We start from the raw sequence: 18,740 nt of genomic DNA on the forward strand, positions 1-18,740 counted from the left end.
TCTCATGCCTGAAGGAAGCATGAGCTCGGCCCTGGCCTCCCTACTGTGGGGTGACAGGTGTAATACTGGTGTAGGGCTGGTGTAGTGCCCAGGATCACTTAGGAAATTGGCACCGGGTGAAAAAAAATGGGTTACAAAAATCGCGGGATAAAAATTTAAATTAAAAAAAAGGAAAGGGCTCCTTCCCATTTCGTTCTGATCTTCATCTTCAGAGAGGGCAACCTCTTCCCTGCATCTCCGCTCGCCTCACCTTGCCTCCCAGTGGTGGGAATGAGGATCTGCAAACACATCACTTAACTTCTGCATTACCGTTGCTGTCGGCTGGAAACCTTGTATGTCCAAAAATGTTCCTTCATTATTATTATTTTAAAAACATTAAAAACTTTTGTAAATAGCCGATCTCTTGAAATATGGAGATACAAGGTTTCTGCCCGACAGCAACGATATGTTCTAGAATCATATTAACCACATGAGGTTACTGAATTTGGTTCTAAAAATGGTTCCATTTGTACACTCAAGAGATAAATTAACAATGAGGATTTTCCATTGGGGTCCCAGAGATAAAATATGGTATCATAGGGGGGTCTGTGGCTAGTTAATGCATATCAAATGCATATCAAACTGGGGGCCCTTGAAAGGTTGAGAATCACTGCATTAAACCCTTTGTTCGAGTACTAATATGTTTTTTTAATCAATCATTTCACCCCTACAAAAAAATAAAATAATATAACATACTTATAGTACTAATGTAAAAATATAAAAACCTAGTAAAGAGAGTTGGGAAAAAACTGTACTGTACAACTATAGCTTGTAAGTTCTACAAATGTATGTGTACAGGCACTTAAAACAAACTAATATTGTTACCTTGGCAACCCTGAATATGCAATCCCCTGGGGAATTATTAGGGAAAGATTTACGGTACCTCTAAAGGTGAAAAGATTTAGGCTACAGAAATATATGTCATCCTAAAAGAAGAAAAAATTATCTAAATTATGTACGCACACATAAAATCTTTGAAATGACCAAACTGCCTATTGATAATGTCACTGGTAGGCAGGTTTCTGAACTGTATACACAGCACTCCTCTGAGACTTGGACTGAATAGACAGAAATGGTGCCATCTTATAATGTGCATTACTGAGGACCAATTATATGAAGATAGGTTGACAATGGATGAAGTGGTCCTTTAAGGAATATTTTGAAATTATAATAATAGTAAGGATATTCAAATTATTCACAGACAAGCCCCATCAAGGTAGCCTGGTAAACCCTCCCTCCGGAAATCTCATTTAGAAATGAGATTTCCGGAGGGAGGGTTTACCAGGCTACCATCAAGGAGCCTATGGGAACCACAGACCCAAGTGAGAAACAATATTGATATTTTCTACTGCCACAGCAGAGGGCAGCAGTAGCCCATGCAGCTGTCACTGTCAAGAGTCTGTTCTACATGTCTGACATGACTATAGGGGAGCTGGCTGGGAATCAGTCCCTACAATTGATTTCCCAGATGATCATTTGGTGTGCTGCAATCTGCAATGCACCATTATGTATGTGTATTGGGGCACAGATGGTTGCCTATGGTCTAAGAGCATACTATATGCAATCCATGCTGGGAGCAACATCGTGTTGGCTAGAGAGGGAAGACACCAGAAGTTAGCATTTGGCCTCTGCGTAACGGGCCCACTTGTTAAGTTAAGCTGCATCAGATACTCTATCCTTGTACAAAAAATTAGGTGGGCACTTTAATTCAGGATGGTAAACATACATAAGCCTATTTTAGTCTACTTTTAATGTGAAATATAATACAATAAAATATGTTATTAATCTTTAAACAATAATGTATGAACCTTCAGATGGCTTACTGGCTGCAAAATATCAATTCCAACCTGATGGTAAGCAGCAGTGATGGCTGCACTGGTGAATCCATGAATCACACTGCAAGACTATATAAACCTGTCTGTGGGTGTGGGTGTGGGTGTATGTCTTTGCGAGAGGCACATGAATCACTATTAAACCCCTGTATGGTTAGTTTGGAGGTTCTCCACTTGTTCTTCAGCTTAGTTTAGGCGCCTCTAAAGGTTTTAGTATATACTGTAGCACCATTTGACAAAGGAGCTATATAGCACTAAAAGAGGTACTCCTATGATTACAAGCAAAATAACCAATTTGATTGCTATTTAGCACTATTTTGTTTTAAGAGTGGCCATGTGGGGCTTCGATGCCACTGATACTTTCTTGCTTAAGGAAAAAAGCTGATGAATGCAACATCGGCCGGGGTTACTGAGCCTGATAGATAAACAAAACCTTCTAAGACTTCTTCTGGGAAATACAGTAGACAATCCCCAGGGAGTGTTTTGGGTATCATCTGGACCAGTGAGCTTGCCTCCAACCAAATGCGATGCCACTGATGAAACGTTTGGGATAGCCCGCCCATTCTAAACCCAGTACAGCAGCATCCAGTCAAGTCGTGTCCATGTATGATACTGACAAATAATAACACAATACTCATGCCCCCTCCCTCCTCCACCTACTTTATACATTGCTGCATGTATTGATGTATCAACGTAGGGATATACATAAGTGCATTTTTTCTTACACATAAAACCTAACCAACAATAATAATAAGTTACTCCCCACTCCAAAATTATTATTTTTGTTGTCACTGTACATTAAGTGACATTTGTCCTCTGCATTTACCCATCCTAACTATTAAGCAGCAAACACGAGAAGGTTAACCCCTAAAAATATCTAAAAACAAATATCAGTTTGTTTGTACTATTATGTGGATATAAGGAAAAAGAAAGAGAGAAAGAAAATAATTCAGATGCACACAGATGATCCAGGATAAAAAACACTATTTTCAGGTGTTTCTCATCATCTTCTACCAACCTTTCCATGCCTATGTACTGCTCAAAAATGATCATTGCAGGGCCATTGACTCTCTCGAATCTAATCTGACAGCAGCACAAAAGCAGAATTCTAACCTATTTTATTTGTTATACAGGTAAATGCACCAAGTCCTTCTCAGCATGGTAATGTTTTAGTGATTTCTCCAGCTGTGCCACTGACCACCAGCCACAGAGCATGACAACAACAGGCTTACCAGGCTGTCACAGTAATTACTGAAGGTCTTCCTTAAGACAGGAGACCAGAGTCAGTACAATTTTCACATGGACTTTATCCAGTTGCCTCATTGTGTGATACTGTGTATATGTCACAGGGTGAATGGAGAACCAGGTAGATTGAAGACAGAGCGCTCGTTTTTAGGCACGGGGCTTCGGGGCGAGGCGGGGCTTTTCGAGATAGGGTTTATTAGCGAGGCTCGCGAGGAGGAGGAGGAGAAGGAGGACGCGGCACTGCGAGGCGGGGGTTTATTACGTGAGGCGAGGAGGAGCTCCTCCTCGCGAAATAAACCGTCCTCCTTCTGAGAAGGAGGACGGTTTATTTCGCGAGGAGGAGCTCCTCCTCGCGAAATAAACCGTCCTCCTCCTCCGAGGAGGAGAAGGAGAACGCGGAGAGGCGGGGCTTTGATGTGCCGACGGGGACCTGTCTTTTGTTGTTCCCCCCCACATAGCAACCAGGAAGCTACGCTAGGGGAACGCTGAACACGCGTGCACACGCACACGCTTGTCCACGACGGAGGCGCGCCGACAAGTGGAGCTTGAGGCCGAGGAAGCGCGCCCTCGCGCCTCCAGGCGCGAGTGCCCGCGCTGACCGGCCGATGCTCCACTTGTCGACTCAGCGCCGTTTGAGTTGTAAACCGATAGGGACAGAATAGTTCTTTTCATGGATCACTGTGTGTGTGTGTGTGTGTGTGTGTGTGTGGTGTGTGTGTGTGTGTGTGTGTGTGTGTGTGTGTGTGTGTGTGTGTGTGTCAGGGAGAAAGTAAAACAAAAGCCAGAACACAATAAAAGTATCTTAACAGTCCTGCTTTCAATAAACCAAAAAAAGCATGAGCGCGTGTGTGTGCGTGTGTGTGTGTGCGTGTGTGTGTGTGTGTGTGTGTGTGTGTGTGTGTGTGTGTGTGTGTGTGACTGTGTGTGTGTGGTCGCAGCCATATGTTTGTGCACAAGCCTGGCTTGTGGCTCCCTCTAGTGTTGCTTCTACAGAATTGCTGGGTGGGTGGTAAAAACGAACGCGCCTTCTTCAATCTACCTGGTTCTCCATTCACCCTGTAACAAGTATACCAATGAGATCTATGAAATCCCCCCGAACGAATGACTCTGCTTACCCTTTGTCCGTCAGGGTAAATATTTCAACATTTTAGTAGGAAGTTGAGGAAACTTTTCCTACAAAATAACAGGTGACGTGACAGACAGTGGTAGGGTAGATCAAGAATGTGAGTACTTCTTCCACCACAGGCTATGAGCGCAAGTAAGGTCATTTATACTGTTACCTTACCTCACAAACATGGCCGCGCTGTTCGTCCACAGAACACACCAACAGCGGAGATAAACGAGCAGTCCCGATCAGCGTTGCCATGTCCGCTTATTATAAGCTACGTTGGGTTTGTTTTTCTGTGAAGTTGCTTGTAAATATTGGTAGTTTGCAAGTTGCGTTTAAAAAAAAAAAACTTGTTTCTAAAGTGTAGTTGCTTACTTGGACTCCAAATTAATATGTATTGTTTTGTGCCAGGGAGCCCCGTACCAGATTTGTGTAGAATGTTTCAAAAATCTTCCAAATATTCCACATTTCCACAAGATTTTTTGAAAATAGCAGATCTACAAGCTCACAACTAGGGCACTATAGGCCATGAGGCAATATGAGCACTTTAAACTTAAATACTGTCTGTATATAAGTTTAAAGTGCTCATAATGGCCGGGCCCTAGTTGATTCTTTTGGGCTTGTTTTCCTAGACCTGGTTGCTTGTTTCTCTCACAGAATCTGGCAACACCGGTCCCGAATGAGCCCGAGCGCACGAAACAAGTCCTGTATGTAAACAAGGTCAGACACTGCAGTCCACTCCAGACTTTTTACTGGACTACTGGACGAAAAGGACATCATTGGATCTTTACAGTCTTTCTAATAAAAGGTAGGTGGCAACTCACATGATCGTTATAGTATACTGATTGTCTGATTTGTTTGCGTAGGATATTCATAATTATCACATTGATATAAAATAGTGCATGAATTATATATTATGTATAATCATTATATGTGTTCATAGAATAGCATATGCATAATAATGTGCAAAGTGATCATGTTGTTGCTGCACTGTCATGCAGGTGAAATGCTGCTGCATCCAGGGTTGCCATGTCCGCTTATTATAAGCGACTTTGGGCTTGTTTTTCTGTAAAGTTGCTTGTAAAAATTGGTAGGGTTGCGGGTTTTGTTTCTAAAGTGTAGATGCTTATTTGGGCTTGTTTAAAAATAAAAAAAAACATTATTTAAACCAGTGGGTCTCAAATAATTTCATGAAAATGTTTTGTGCCAGGGGGAGCATTTGTGTTGTTTCAACAAAAAAAAAATCCAAATATTCCACAATTCATTGCAAGAGTTTTTGAAAATAGCAGATCTATGTGAGCTTGTAGATCGGCTATTTTGAAATAACCGATGCATAATAGGTTTAAGTGGCCTAAAGTTGCTTCTTGTTGGGCTTGTTCTCCAAGACCTGGTTGCTTGTTTCTCTCACAAAACATGGCAACACTGGCTGCATCAGCTAATGCCGCAAAGTCACAGGCAGCCAGGATGTGTTTACCTGGTGCTGCAGTATAACGGTCCATCTGGGTCATTGTCACTGTCAGGCTGCAGAGTCATGCTTTCCCACCATACAACATTAATAAACTAGACCAACAGAAACATCATTTCAATAGAAGATTCGAGATTTATTTTACTTACGTGAATTCTAGGCATTCTAATTTTTAAAAATGTATTTATTATTTTTATCCAGATTTTCCAAGTTGTTTTTATAACATACAACCACACAGACAGTAGCCTACAGACAGTACATACAACAACAACCAAAAAAAACTGAAATATAAGACAAAACACCATATATATAACAACAAAAACACATGAAAAAAAAAAATAGGCATTCTATTTAAAGACTTTTTTTGGTCTATATAACTGGTGGGAAAATATTACTTTTAATTTAATTTTATTTAATTTTATATCTATATATTTTTTTTAATTCTATTGTCTATTTTATTTTGGTTCTTGTTCATCAGTGTTATTCATAGAAAAAAAGGCACCTCAAAGCCACGCAGCTCAGCAACATTTTGCCATTGAGTTTCCATTGAGCATTCACTCCTATATCCTGACTGTTTTGCCTATTATACAATCCCCCATCCATCTCTGGCTGCCTACAGACATAGCTGTGGGAAGACATTAAAAGCTCTTCCTTATAATCCACTAATCGCATCACTGCCATCCATTCCCCCGCACGTGCTGCTTACAGTAATATTTACTGCTGGCAGCAGAACTGGATGTAGATAAGGGGAGGAAGAAGAGACAAAAAAAAGAGATCTGAATCCCTGACACACTGGTTGTCTAGCGATACATGAGACGTTACACTGCGGCCTTGGCACCACGCAGGGCCTGCCATGACTCATGTTACCAGGTGCCCTATTTTGGGCATTTGTCACGTCATTATAGGGTGAAAATGTCTGAATAGGGTTGTGTGATTCTTTTTAATTTCGAGGAGGACCCACAGTTTGATATGTATTTACGCCACGGACCCCCATTTGATATACAATATTTTCCTCCGGGACTCCAATCTACAGTACACTGTGAAATCCTCAGTGTTCATGTAACTCTGAGAGTGTACAAAAAGATCCAAATGGACCCGTAAGGGTCCATTTGGATCCATTTGTACACTCTCAGAGTTACAGACCCATAAGGGTCGATTTGGTTCCATTTGTACACTCTTAAAGTTACAGACCCGCAAGGGTCAATTTGGTTCCATTTGTACACTCTCAGAGTTACAGACCCGTACAGGTCCATTTGGACCCCATGGTGGTCCGCGGACCCCACGTTGAGAACCAGCAGTTCAAGCTTTTTTTTTATTAATGATTGTGCTCCAGTTAATAATGGACCATGTGCTTTCCTTGGTCCCCCAATATGATCTCCCTAGTCCCTATACACCTTGTAACCTGAATAACTGGGTCAGTGCATCATTTATAGGCCAGGCAATGATGACTAACGTTTAGAATTCAAAGTCCTGCTCCAGCCACTGTTGCTTTGTGTTGTGTGACCCTTCACAGGTCGCTGTTTGTTGTGTTTTCATACATGACGGTAGACGGGTTTAGACCACGGTGGCCACGCCCACGTATATTTTCCATCGCTCGTGTTGTAATGACAAAGGTGTTTAACACATCAAAGGAGTAGTTCACCCAAAAAATTACTTTATTTTCTATCAATTACACTTTGAATTTGGTGTTTTTGACGCATTCCTGAGTCAATAATTTGATGACCGGGTGTATTTCCGGTAGGAGACTCAGAGAGTCTCCTTTGAGTCTCCTACCGGTAACATTAGCATCTTTCCGCCGGTAATCACATTATTGGCTTAGGAATGCGAAAAAAAATCCATGAATTCAAGGCTTCATGGGGTGTGCAATTGATAGAAAATACAGTAAGTACATTTTTTGGGTGAACTACTCCTTTAAGGGCGCTCTCCCACCGCACTTGCATTTGCATTGACAATGCTTTGACAATGCTTTGTTCATGTATGGATTCTTGGAAAAAATCTGCAAGACCATGAATCTGCGCATTTGCATTGACAAAGCATTGGCAGATTCCGCCCCAGAGGTAAAATAAAAGTGCGGCCGCCGGGGCCGTGGCCCCAGGGCCCTGGGCTCTTAGGGGCCCTTCGATGGAACTGGACCGCGCGGCCATCGACAATTTACTAAAATTAAATGTATAGGTTAATCAAATATCAAATGTGTGGGCCCCTCCTCTGTATTTACAGCAGTGCTTCTCGTTGGGGTTGAGGCCCTTCAAGGGCTCCTGGGCTCCAAGGGCTCCTGGGCTAATGGGTTAATCCGTCCCTGCCTCCAAAATTATATGTATTTGGCCGCCTACCCCCATCTGAAAATATTTTGTTCCAGGGAGTAGACCACCCCCAGAAGCAAAGATTTGAGTTAAAAATGTTTGCTTTTAAAATATATATATTCAAAGATTTCTATCTACAAGCTCATAGCGCGGCACCCTGTGCCACACTATGAGCTTGTATATCTGCTATTTCTGAATAGCCAAAGAAATCGGATTGAATGGGTTGAACAATAAGGGTGCGGTCACACCGAACTTTGATTCTGCCTATGAGGGCGGAAGTCTGCCAATGCTTTTCAATGGGAATGGGGCGGTTTGTTGTAATTTGCGGATTTACGCAAAAAAAAACACACGCTCCGTTCCCATTGAAAGGCATTGGCGGAATCCGCTGCATTGGCAGAATGAAAGTTCGGTGTGACCGCACCCTAACCACTTGATCCCTATAGCGTCCCTATTCTGGGGGCGAACCTTCAGTTAAAATTCTATCGATCTACCAACTCACAACTATAGATCCCTGGGGGATTCCGGTCAGCGAAGTATATAGGGTTTTAAGTGGTTATGGAAAGAAAGGAAATACAATTAAACACAATTTCTACTGCTGTGTGTGTGTGTGTGTGTGTGTGTGTGTGTGTGTGTGTGTGTGTGTGTGTGTGTGTGTGTGTGTGTGTGTGTGTGTGTGTGTGTGTGTGTGTGTGTGTGTGTGTGTGTGTGTGTGTGTGTGTGTGTGTGTGTGTGTGTGTGTGTGTGTGTGTGTGTTTTCCCCTCTAAGACTCTACTGCAGACCAGCCAAGATGATGCAGTGTTTTCACTTCATGGTGGAGCCGGCCAAGAACATAACGGTCAAGCTTAAGGTACCAACAGTCCCCCTGTCCCACATCCCAAATCCTTTCCAACACGACCCGCTCTCGTGCTTGCTTTTGCTGCTGTCAGAAAGGTTCCATGAAAGCAGAGGGACACCTTGAGAGCGTTGCCATTACAGCATTTTAATGCCTCTGCCGGTGGGCAGCCTATGCCGGAGGCATTATTATGTCTTTGTGTTGTCCGTCTGTCCGTAGTACAGAACTGTACAGTACTGTACAGCAGTGGTTCTCAAACCTTTTCACATCAAGGACCCCCAAATTGATAAATATTTGGCCGCGGACCCCCATCTGAAAATATGTTGCGCCAGGGACCCCCAGAAGCAAAGATATGTGTTCACTAATGTTCAAGAGTTTTGAAAAATAGCAGATCTACAAGCTCATAGCCGTGCTATGAGCTTGTATATCTGCTGTTTTTGAATAGCTAACGTATAAAAGGTTAAAGTGGTTCAAATTATTGTGATCTTATATTAACTACTTTAGCATGGGGACACACTGGAACCCCCCCAAGGACCCCTGGGGGTCCCCGGACCCCACTTTGAGAACCAATGCTGTACAATACAGTACGTATGTGCGTACATTCTAACATCCATCCATACGTCCGTCCCAACCTTGTGAACACAATATCTCAGGAACCCCTCCGAGAACGACATGGTACAATCTCATGGGGTTTAGCCTCATGAAGCGCCTTGAGAGGGAATTCCATGACATTTGGCACAAACGTCCACTTGGACTCGAGGATGAACTGATTTAGAAGTAAGGTGATCAGAGGACAAGGTCTCTGTGGGCCCTCACAAAACATGTTCATTAACCACTTGAACCCCAGCATGAGCATCCATATTCTGGGGGGAACATTAGCCAAAAAAACGCGCCGCGTAGGCTTGTAGATCGGCTATTTTTGACGAAGTGATTTGATGTAGACGGAAAGAAGCGGTCCATGCACAGAGTCAACTCAGGTCCAGTGAAGTCTAGAGGGGGTAAATAGTTAAACTCCTTCAAAGTCTTCACTCACTACCAGTGGTGGAAGTACATTTACTTAAGTACTGTACTTAAGTACAATCTTGAGGTATTTGTACTTTACTTGAGTATTTCCAATTTCCAATAGTTTCACTTCTACTCCACTACATCTCAGATCCAAATATTGTAGTTTAACTCCACTACATTTATTTGAAAACTGTAGTTACTAGTTACTTTGTAGATTTAGAATTGTATTACAAAACATACATTAACCACTTCAGCCCTATATACATTTCGGTCATTTGAAAATAAGTCCACCACTGCTCACTACATTTGCTATATTATATATATATGAGTCTCTGGACAGACACTGATGTAAACGTTAACTGGTTGGCGGAGTGCTTAACTGCTTATAATCGTGATGCGGTATTTCTATTTCTATGAATCTGACCATTTGACTACTAGCTCTGTACTCCCCTCCTGCTTTAGCAGAGTGTCATTGGGGACATGAATAAAGGTGGTGAGTCAGGCCATTTTCTGAGAGAAAACTCAGACTGCAAAAGGGCATGATGTGCATTTTGATCAGGTCAAGTGACTCTCCTTTCTGGTTTGACCGTATGCTTAAAAATAGCCAATCTAGACAAGCTCACACCGTGTCGTGATGTGACGTGTCGTGAGCTTGTGCTTCGGCTATATCCGGGACGCAGCACCGGCACGCACAGAATCAAGCTTTACCATCGGATTGGAAGCTCTTGCAAGCCCCAGCACTTTTATCATCCTTTAAATCTCTGTCTCTTTCTGCTGACTGCTCTCTCCTAGCTCTGCTTTATCTTCATCCCAAAGAAACCTTTTTCTCAATTTTCCCACAGGAATCTCGCAAGAATGCAATTGATGCGAAAAGGGAGCCCCTTGAAGAGAACCAGCTGTTTGTGGTGGAACTGGCTAGAGACCTGAGCCGAGTGTGCCAGGTAGGGCAGTCACCATCATGACATTTTACTTGACGATTGTCAAAGAAATAATTGCGATTAAAGATAAAGTTTGAGTTTGTGGCATTGATATTGAAACATGTAGATTAACATTGCATTTCTGTTTGGCTTTTAGGCAAGGAAATACGTAACTTAAATATACAAAGAAATGGCTGACAATACCAATAATCTAAATAAATGATGTACTAAAGCCATATTTAATAATGTTATACTTTTATGCAAAAAAAAAGGAAATAGCCGATCTACAAGCTCACAGCACGTTGCACCGCGACGCGTTGTGAGCCTGCTATTTCTGTTATTTTCGAAAATGTTTGAAAATGTATGAAAACTTTTCAACAGATGAATTTATACAGATGAATGGAAACGATTCTGCCAATTATGATTTTTTTTTTTTTGGGGGTTGTATGAAATAAATGTGATCAGGCGATTATGCAATTGTGACATGCCTAGTGCCAGGTACACACTGACTACACTGCACTGCAATAAGCTAACACACCTGTGTGCACTTTACACACCTACATAGCGCTGCTGTTTGGCAGAAACCTCTTATCTCCATATTCTAACTTTTTGTGTTTTTTCATAAATTAATACCCTACTTGATCACACTAGAACGTCACACAAAAGCATCCACAAGCTCGAAACGCCTTTTGAGCTTGTAGATCTGGTACCTTTGCTGCTTTTGAATCCTGAAAAGTAACAGTTTTGGACGTATGAGGTTTCCACCCGACAGAGACGATAGACAGTATGAAGAAAGAGCTAAATGGCTGCTGTGTGAATATGGTCATTACAGACGATGAGATGATCGGTTAAAACGCCTCTGAAATCAAAGTGTTCCAATCCAGGCACAGAATATATTATTATGCATGTCCCACGCCTCTAGGTGGCAGCATCAGCACACGTCATCCAGTGGGCTAAGGGTCTCCTTCAGTTCTTCTCAACCCTTTTCATTTAAAAGACCCTTTGTTTGATTATGCATTAGGCCACGGACCCCCATTTCATACAATCATTATATCTGGGACCGCAATCTACACACTGTAAAATCTGTGAAGTCTTCATTTATTTCTGAGTTTGTACAATGAAATGGGTTCATTTGGCTCCATTTGTACACTCTCTGAATTACGGCCACGTAATGGTCCATTTGGTTCCTAACTATCAAGCGTTTAGCTGGGGATACCCTGGAACCCCTCCTCAAGGACACCTGGGGGTCCCCGTACCCCCTGGTTGTTGACAACCAGTGTCCAAGCTGAACCACGACTTCCTTGTCTGTTATCTTCTTATCTATCCTCTATCTGCCAAAAACGTAGAAGAGCCACTCTTTATTTCTCCTCCCTGTCATTACAGAAGTCAGAGGTGCTGGAGCACATCTGGAACATCGAGGACATCTGGCCCACCCCTGTCTGCAGGGCATTCATCCTAGAGTGGGCCTCCATGCTGGAGAGCAAGGTACTGACTGGTCTGAGATCATCCACTTCTCTTACACTTTGAACTATAGGCCTCCATTCATGACCGTATCGACTTTGATAGAAGTGCTACAGGCGTTCTATAGTTTGTGCTGTTGTACATCAGTGGGTTCTCAAACGTTTTCATGTTAAGGACCGCCAAATTAATATGTATTTGGCTGCGGACCCCCAGAAACCATATTGTGCCAGGGACCCCCATAAGAGAAGATTTGTGAAGACCCCCCCCCCCCCAAAGACATGTGTTAAAAATGTTCACTAATGTTTTGAAAAATAGCAGATCTACAAGCTCATAGCGCGGCACTCGGTGCGCTATGTCTATGAGCTTGTATATCTGCTGTTTTTTAATAGCTAACGTATAAAAGTTTAAAGTGGTTAAAATGATTGTGATGTTACTTTAGCTGGGGACCCACTGGAACCCCCCCCCCCCCCCCCCGAAGGACCCCTGGGGGTCCTCAGACCCCACTCTGAGAACCACTTGCTGTAGATAAATCTAAATACAAATATGGATTATAGACCCCTGCATGTTTGAGTCTGGAGACGCCTTCTCTTTTTGTCTGTAGAGGAGGCCAATGCAGACGGATGGTTGGCCAGAGATTGATTGCAGCAAACTTGATCAAGCTACCGAGCAAGACGTGGAGCTGGCCAAGATGGTCATCTTCACCTGGATCAAAGACCTGAGAGCCCAGCCTGAGGTAGGAAGTTGTTTGCCTTTCAACGTTGCTCCATGAACCCATTAAGACATTGTTCCAGGGACCCCCAGAAGCAAAGATTTGAGTTGAAAATGTGTGCAATTTTGTTAAAAAATTGCAAATCTACAAGCTCATAGCGCTGCACTCAGTGCCACGCTATGAGCTTGTATATCTGCTATTTTTCAATAGCCTGGCCCACAAGTTATCTCATTATTATTATTTTTTGGGCGGTGAAACCGCCCCTATATGTGAGGTTTGGATATTTGCACACCAAATCCTGCGCTGTGATTGGCCACAAATGTACCCCCCTAACCCTGCACCGTGATTGGCCAATCACAGTCTATTCAGGACTGTGATTGGCTAGGGAAACATGACACATGTGCATAGCCCTATAAATAGGACCATAACTTAAAAAAAAACATAAATGTGTTTTTTTTAAGTTATGGTTTCTTCCATCATTTCTTCCATCACTTCTTCCATCACTTCTTCCATCACTGTGATGACACACCGCCCACTTCACACTGGGTGTGATTTTTAAATTCATTATTAATATTCATTCATATCTTTTCATTATTCCAACTACTTTCACACATAATACTATCAACTACAGTAAATTAAAAAAGTAGAGTTTGAGTGCATCATTTTTGTAAAGTTAACCACTTAACCAATACAATTAGTTATACGAAAACTAGCCAAAAAAAAGCAGATATAAAAATGTCTGAAATGTTTTGCCTTTAATGACATGTCCAAAATAGGGACCCCTGGTTTAAAGCGCTTAACCACTTGAAACCCAGCATCCCCATTTTGGGGTGAACATTTGCCAAAAATAGCAGATCTACAAGTTCACAGTGTGAGCATTGTTCTCGGCAAAGAGATTTGGTGTAGAGGTAATCACCCCCAAAAAAATCTTTTTTTATATCGATTAGTCACCCCATGTTGACTTGAATTCATAGATATTTTTTAGTTTTTGTCGCATTCCTAAGCCAATAATTTCATGACCAGCAGACCGGTAGGCAGCGGTTCCGGTAGGACTCTTTGTGTCTCCTACCAGAACCGCTGCCGGTCATCAAATTATTGGCTTTTTAGGAATGTGATAAAAACAAAAAGATATCATGAATTCAAGTTTCCATGGGGTGACTAAAAGTCATTTTGGGGGTGAACTATCCCTTTAAGTATAGGGTTTTAGTGGTTAAAACCTGACCGTACGTAATGTTGATCAAACCTTCTAGAAAAGCGTATGGCCTGGGGAGTCTGTGGCAAAAGCTCTGAATGATCTGGAGTCTGCTTGGCGATGGGGACGCATGCCCAACCTGCTGACCGCCATGGAGCTCGTCATGTGGACCTTGATGTCACAGACCCTAGATAAGGTAAGTTGTGTCACATTAGTGACTAGTAACTAAGTACATTTACTCAAGTACTAATTTTGAGGATTTTTTTTTTACTTTACTGGAGTATTTCCAATTTTCTGTACTTTTACTTCTACTTCACTACATCTCAGAGGCAAATACTATACTTTTACTCCACTACAATTATTTGAATACTTTAGTTACTAGTTACTTTGTAGATTTTGATTATTATTACAAAACATACATTAACCACTTCAGCCCTATATACATTTCGGCCATTTTGAAAATTGCCGATCTACAAGCTCACAATGCGTTGTGCTGCGACACATTGTGAGCTTGTAGATCCGCTATTTTCAAAACATTTTTATACATTTCAAAACTTGAAATGAGACATTCTGCATAATGAGTACTTTCACTTTTGGTACTTTAAGTACATTTTGATGCCAATACTTTTGTACTTTTACTCAAGTACATTTTGAATTCCGGACTTTTACTTGTAACAGAGCATTTCTATATTGCGGTATTGATACTTTTACTTACGTTAAAAATGTGAGTACTTGTGTGAGTACTCCTAGGGTAGTTAATACCCTCACAAAAACATGTAGTAATCCTGGTCACTATACCGCCTCCCCCATGACAGCCGGGGCGCCTGATGGAGGGGAAGGGAACTGGTTGGAATAACGTGTTCCTTCCACGCGCTACGTCCAACCAGGGAAACTCCCCCCTGTCAGGTGACAAGAAGGTCAGTTGGCTCTCATGCCTGAAGGAAGCATGAGCTCGGCCCTGGCCTCCCTACTGTGGGGTGACAGGTGTAATACTGGTGTAGGGCTGGTGTAGTTCCCAGGATCACTTAGGAAATTGGCACCGGGTGAAAAAAATGGGTTACAAAAATCGCGGGATAAAAATGAAAGAAAAAAAAAAAATGTGAGTACTTTTTCCACCACTGCGTAAAACCGAATCCTAATCTAAGATTGACCAAAGTTGTACTGTTCATGTTCCTTCTCTCTCTTGCAGGAGAACATACCCCTGCAGTGGCTCATCTGGAAACAGAAGTCTCATAAAATTGGTGTGTGTGAACTAAGATTCCAATTCATGCTTCTCTGAACCAAGTTGATTCTGTTTGTTGGCATGTTGAAAGTGTGAAATCTGAAATGAAGTGAATGAAATGTTACCGTCTCCTCTCAGGTGCCACCCGCTACATTCCTCACGCAGGTAAATATGTACAGTTGAGCACCATTTGGTGTTTGATCCATTTATTTGACTGTTGATCCTCTTGGAGGATGACTCAGATGAACAAAACGCGTTATTAAATGGCTTTTATTGATTTCACAGTATGGGAGTGGATCGCAGATGCTACAGGTAAACCATTTCGTTTTGTCAAAATGTGACACCATAACTCTTTATAATGCTGCCATTTGAATAAGACCACTCCCTTAACTCTAACCCTGCTCTCACCCTTAGTGGACGTGACTCTGGATCTGGACACAGCCAACCCTGACCTGCTGATCTCCGGCGACAAGAAGATGCGCTGTGGCTTCGAGAGGAAGGAGGTGCCCAACTTCCACCAGCGCTTCGACGGGTGGTGGTGCGCCGTGGGGCAGGAGGGCTTCAGCTCCGGCCGCCAGTACTGGGAGGTGGAGGTCGGGGAGAGGGACTGGCGGCTGGGCGTGGCCAAAGAGTCGGCCCTGAGGAAGGGCTTCAAGTCGCTGAACACCGACACGGGTTACCTGACGCTGCGCCTGGAGAGGGGCACCGAGCTCAAAGCCCTGACGGTTCCCTTCACCGCGCTGCCCCCGGGCCTCATCCCCCGCAAGGTGGGCGTCTTCCTCGACCGCGAGCACAACCAGCTGTCCTTCTACGACGTGGACAGCCGCGCCCACATCTACACCTACAACGAGAGCTTCGACGAGAAGCTGTTCCCCTTGTTTGGCACCGTGGAGATCATCAACGATCTGGTCATCAAGTCACCGGCGTCGCAGACTCATTGCCTCTGCCCCACGGTCTGCCTTTGGGCTTGAGTTCCTCTCAATTCCTTCCTAGTGATCTCTCTCCTTCACTACTCCACTAGACATCGATATACCGTATATATACTATATAGGAACGTGAATTAATGTAGTCACTGGGAGTAATGAAAGATCCCTACCTATAAATGACCATCATAACTCTATTGAATAGCTATTCTATGTGACCACCATAAATGCTGCTACTATACGATGTGATTGTTCCTGTCTCCTCCTCACTAGAGCTATCGCGCTACTCTTTGCTCAAATAATGTATTTTCATACATTTGAAAGAACGTAGTATTAATGTCATGAAATGTGCAATAGTAATCCAACAGTGACTATGCTCTCTCTCTGTGAATAATGAATAAACCAAACCAAATGTCCTACCTTTTGTTCAATCTATTAGTCAAGTCTGCTACTGAATGGTGTTGTAGACTAGAGAAGGATTTGTACAACGTTACAACAACCATTAAACACGTATGGTATGGAAAGCAGCAATGACTTAAAAAGAACATCAATTTTGGCAAACTGTTCATCTTGGCATTCATATTTATTGCCACTAGTTTAGAGATTTATTGTATTTGATATATATAAACATGCATTTGATAAAGTAATGACAAAATAATTCACAAATATATCTTAATGTTAGGTTTATGAATTCTGGGATTTGTTCTTTTGGAACCACTGTTAAAAGCACACCACGGCAGATTAGAGAACAGGCCTATCAAAGATGTGCTTCAGTTCATATTTCATAAGGACCCTTCTGACAGAGAATCTTAAAATACACATGACACATGCTGCTCCGAGATGATAAATGAACCACATGCAAAGTGAAAGAAAGGTAGCATGAGGGTCAGCTGAGCGCCATCAGCTCAAAGTCACTGAAAGTTACAGCTGAGGCTAGAAGATACCACCTGTCATGCACCTTGTCTGAATGATAATGAATGTGGACGTGTGAGGAGGACTATAGAAGCCCTTCCAATGCAGTGGTGGAAGAAGTACTCCGATATTTTACGTAAAAGTAGCAATATCGTAGCAATATTACAATATAAAAATACTCTGTTACAAGTAAAAGGCCTGTTTTCAAAAGGTTACTTGAGTAAAAAGTACAAAAGTATTGGCATCAAAATATATTTAAAGTACCAAAAGTAAAAGTACTAAAATGTTTGAAAATAGCAGATCTACAAGCTCACAACGCGTCGCGACGCGTTGTGAGCTTGTACATCGGCTATTTTCAAATAGCCTATGTTTAAAATAGGGCTAAAGTGGTTATTGTTGTATGATATAATAATTTATATCTGCAAACAAGTAACTAGTAACTAAAGTTTTCAAATAATTGTAGTGGAGTAAAAGTACAATATTTGCCTCTGAGATGTAGTGGAATAGAAGTATAAAGTATCAAAAATTGGAAATGCTCCAGTAATTTTGTATAATGTATTTTAGGCATGTCTTGCATCAGAAATTAGATACAGGCTATATCTTACGCTACAGCAGCTCAACACAGGATGTGCGTTGATGACTTGTCCTTCACAGATGTACCCAAATTTTTTAAAGGCAGACATGCACCAAACATTTACAACATTTTGGCAATACCAATGAATCAATTATTGATCTCACTCGAACTGATTAACAATTTTCCAATATGACTGTTGCAACATTGCAGCATTTTATACCAGAGACAGGAGCTAACCGGTGCTTAACAGCCTCTGAAACAAGGACAATGCACATTTTAAATTATGATAGTACTCATTGGTATATAAAGTGTTTGTTCAGTAGGAATCTCCTTGTCCCTCCAGCTCTTGATTAAACATTAAATAGATTTTCAGGTCGGGATTCCAGTTGTATCCAATCAGGAGAGAGAACTCATACAGGATAAAGGATAAACAAGTGAATTTGGAAGTGATGACATATTGAGCCCTGAGGGACTCAGGTTTCCCATTTGGGGTTTAAGTGATTAATAGAGATCATACCATCAAATTCAATGTGTTGTTTATTTTAGATATTGACCTCACCTACCTATCATAATAAAATTATGTCAATGTGGTAGATATTTCTTATTTGGCAAATGAGCATGAACTGAAATCACAAGAGATGTATGGCAGACATTTTGGCAACTTGAATTTGCATCATTCCTTCACATGCAATTTTGTTTACAGACATTATTCAACACTTGATATTGTCAATTACTCACTGATTAGAATGAACTTTTCATAGCTTATTTCTCTTTCACACAAAGCCAAAGAGAAGAAAATGAAGCCATGAAGCTTGATATAAAATTATCATATAAATATATATAATTTATTATACAACCTATAACAAATTTCAACTACTACAACTGTTACGGTTTATTTTAAAGAAAAGCTACTGTACTGAATATGCAACATTTTATAAAATATAAAAGCATATTCAATGTACAAAATAAAATATAAAACATACTTAATGCACAAAATAAAAGA

General features: G+C 41.7%; 1 protein-coding gene across 2 annotated transcripts; it reads left to right on the forward strand.

The window, feature by feature from the left end:
* The first annotated feature begins 4,900 nt into the window (after positions 1 to 4,900).
* Positions 4,901 to 16,667, forward strand: LOC308098490 (butyrophilin subfamily 3 member A1). 2 transcript variants are annotated; one of them, XM_080446871.1, is made up of 10 exons: positions 4,901 to 5,032; positions 8,756 to 8,837; positions 10,670 to 10,768; positions 12,128 to 12,229; positions 12,807 to 12,938; positions 14,165 to 14,302; positions 15,296 to 15,347; positions 15,467 to 15,493; positions 15,614 to 15,640; positions 15,743 to 16,667. In XM_080446871.1, exons 2-10 carry the CDS (start codon positions 8,778 to 8,780, stop codon positions 16,297 to 16,299), a joined length of 1,194 nt encoding a protein of 397 aa, XP_080302997.1. In that variant the 5' UTR covers positions 4,901 to 5,032; positions 8,756 to 8,777; the 3' UTR covers positions 16,300 to 16,667. The 2 variants fall into 2 exon arrangements, with proteins under 2 accessions (XP_080302997.1, XP_080302998.1); XM_080446872.1 differs by having other exon boundaries at positions 4,957 to 5,036.
* Positions 16,668 to 18,740: the final 2,073 nt, after the last annotated feature.

The sequence above is a fragment of the Gymnoscopelus braueri genome (genome assembly GCF_963280865.1).
Source record: "Gymnoscopelus braueri genome assembly, chromosome: 13".
In the NCBI taxonomy this organism is placed as follows: Eukaryota; Metazoa; Chordata; class Actinopteri; order Myctophiformes; family Myctophidae; genus Gymnoscopelus; species Gymnoscopelus braueri.

Coding starts and splice junctions, on each gene's coding strand:
- LOC308098490 (XM_080446871.1), top strand. CDS start 8,778: ATGATGCAGTGTTTTCACTTCATGGTGGAGCCGGCCAAGAACATAACG. Junction 12,230..12,806: donor CCTCCATGCTGGAGAGCAAG/GTACTGACTGGT, acceptor TTTTGTCTGTAG/AGGAGGCCAATGCAGACGGA. Junction 14,303..15,295: donor TGTCACAGACCCTAGATAAG/GTAAGTTGTGTC, acceptor TCTCTCTTGCAG/GAGAACATACCCCTGCAGTG.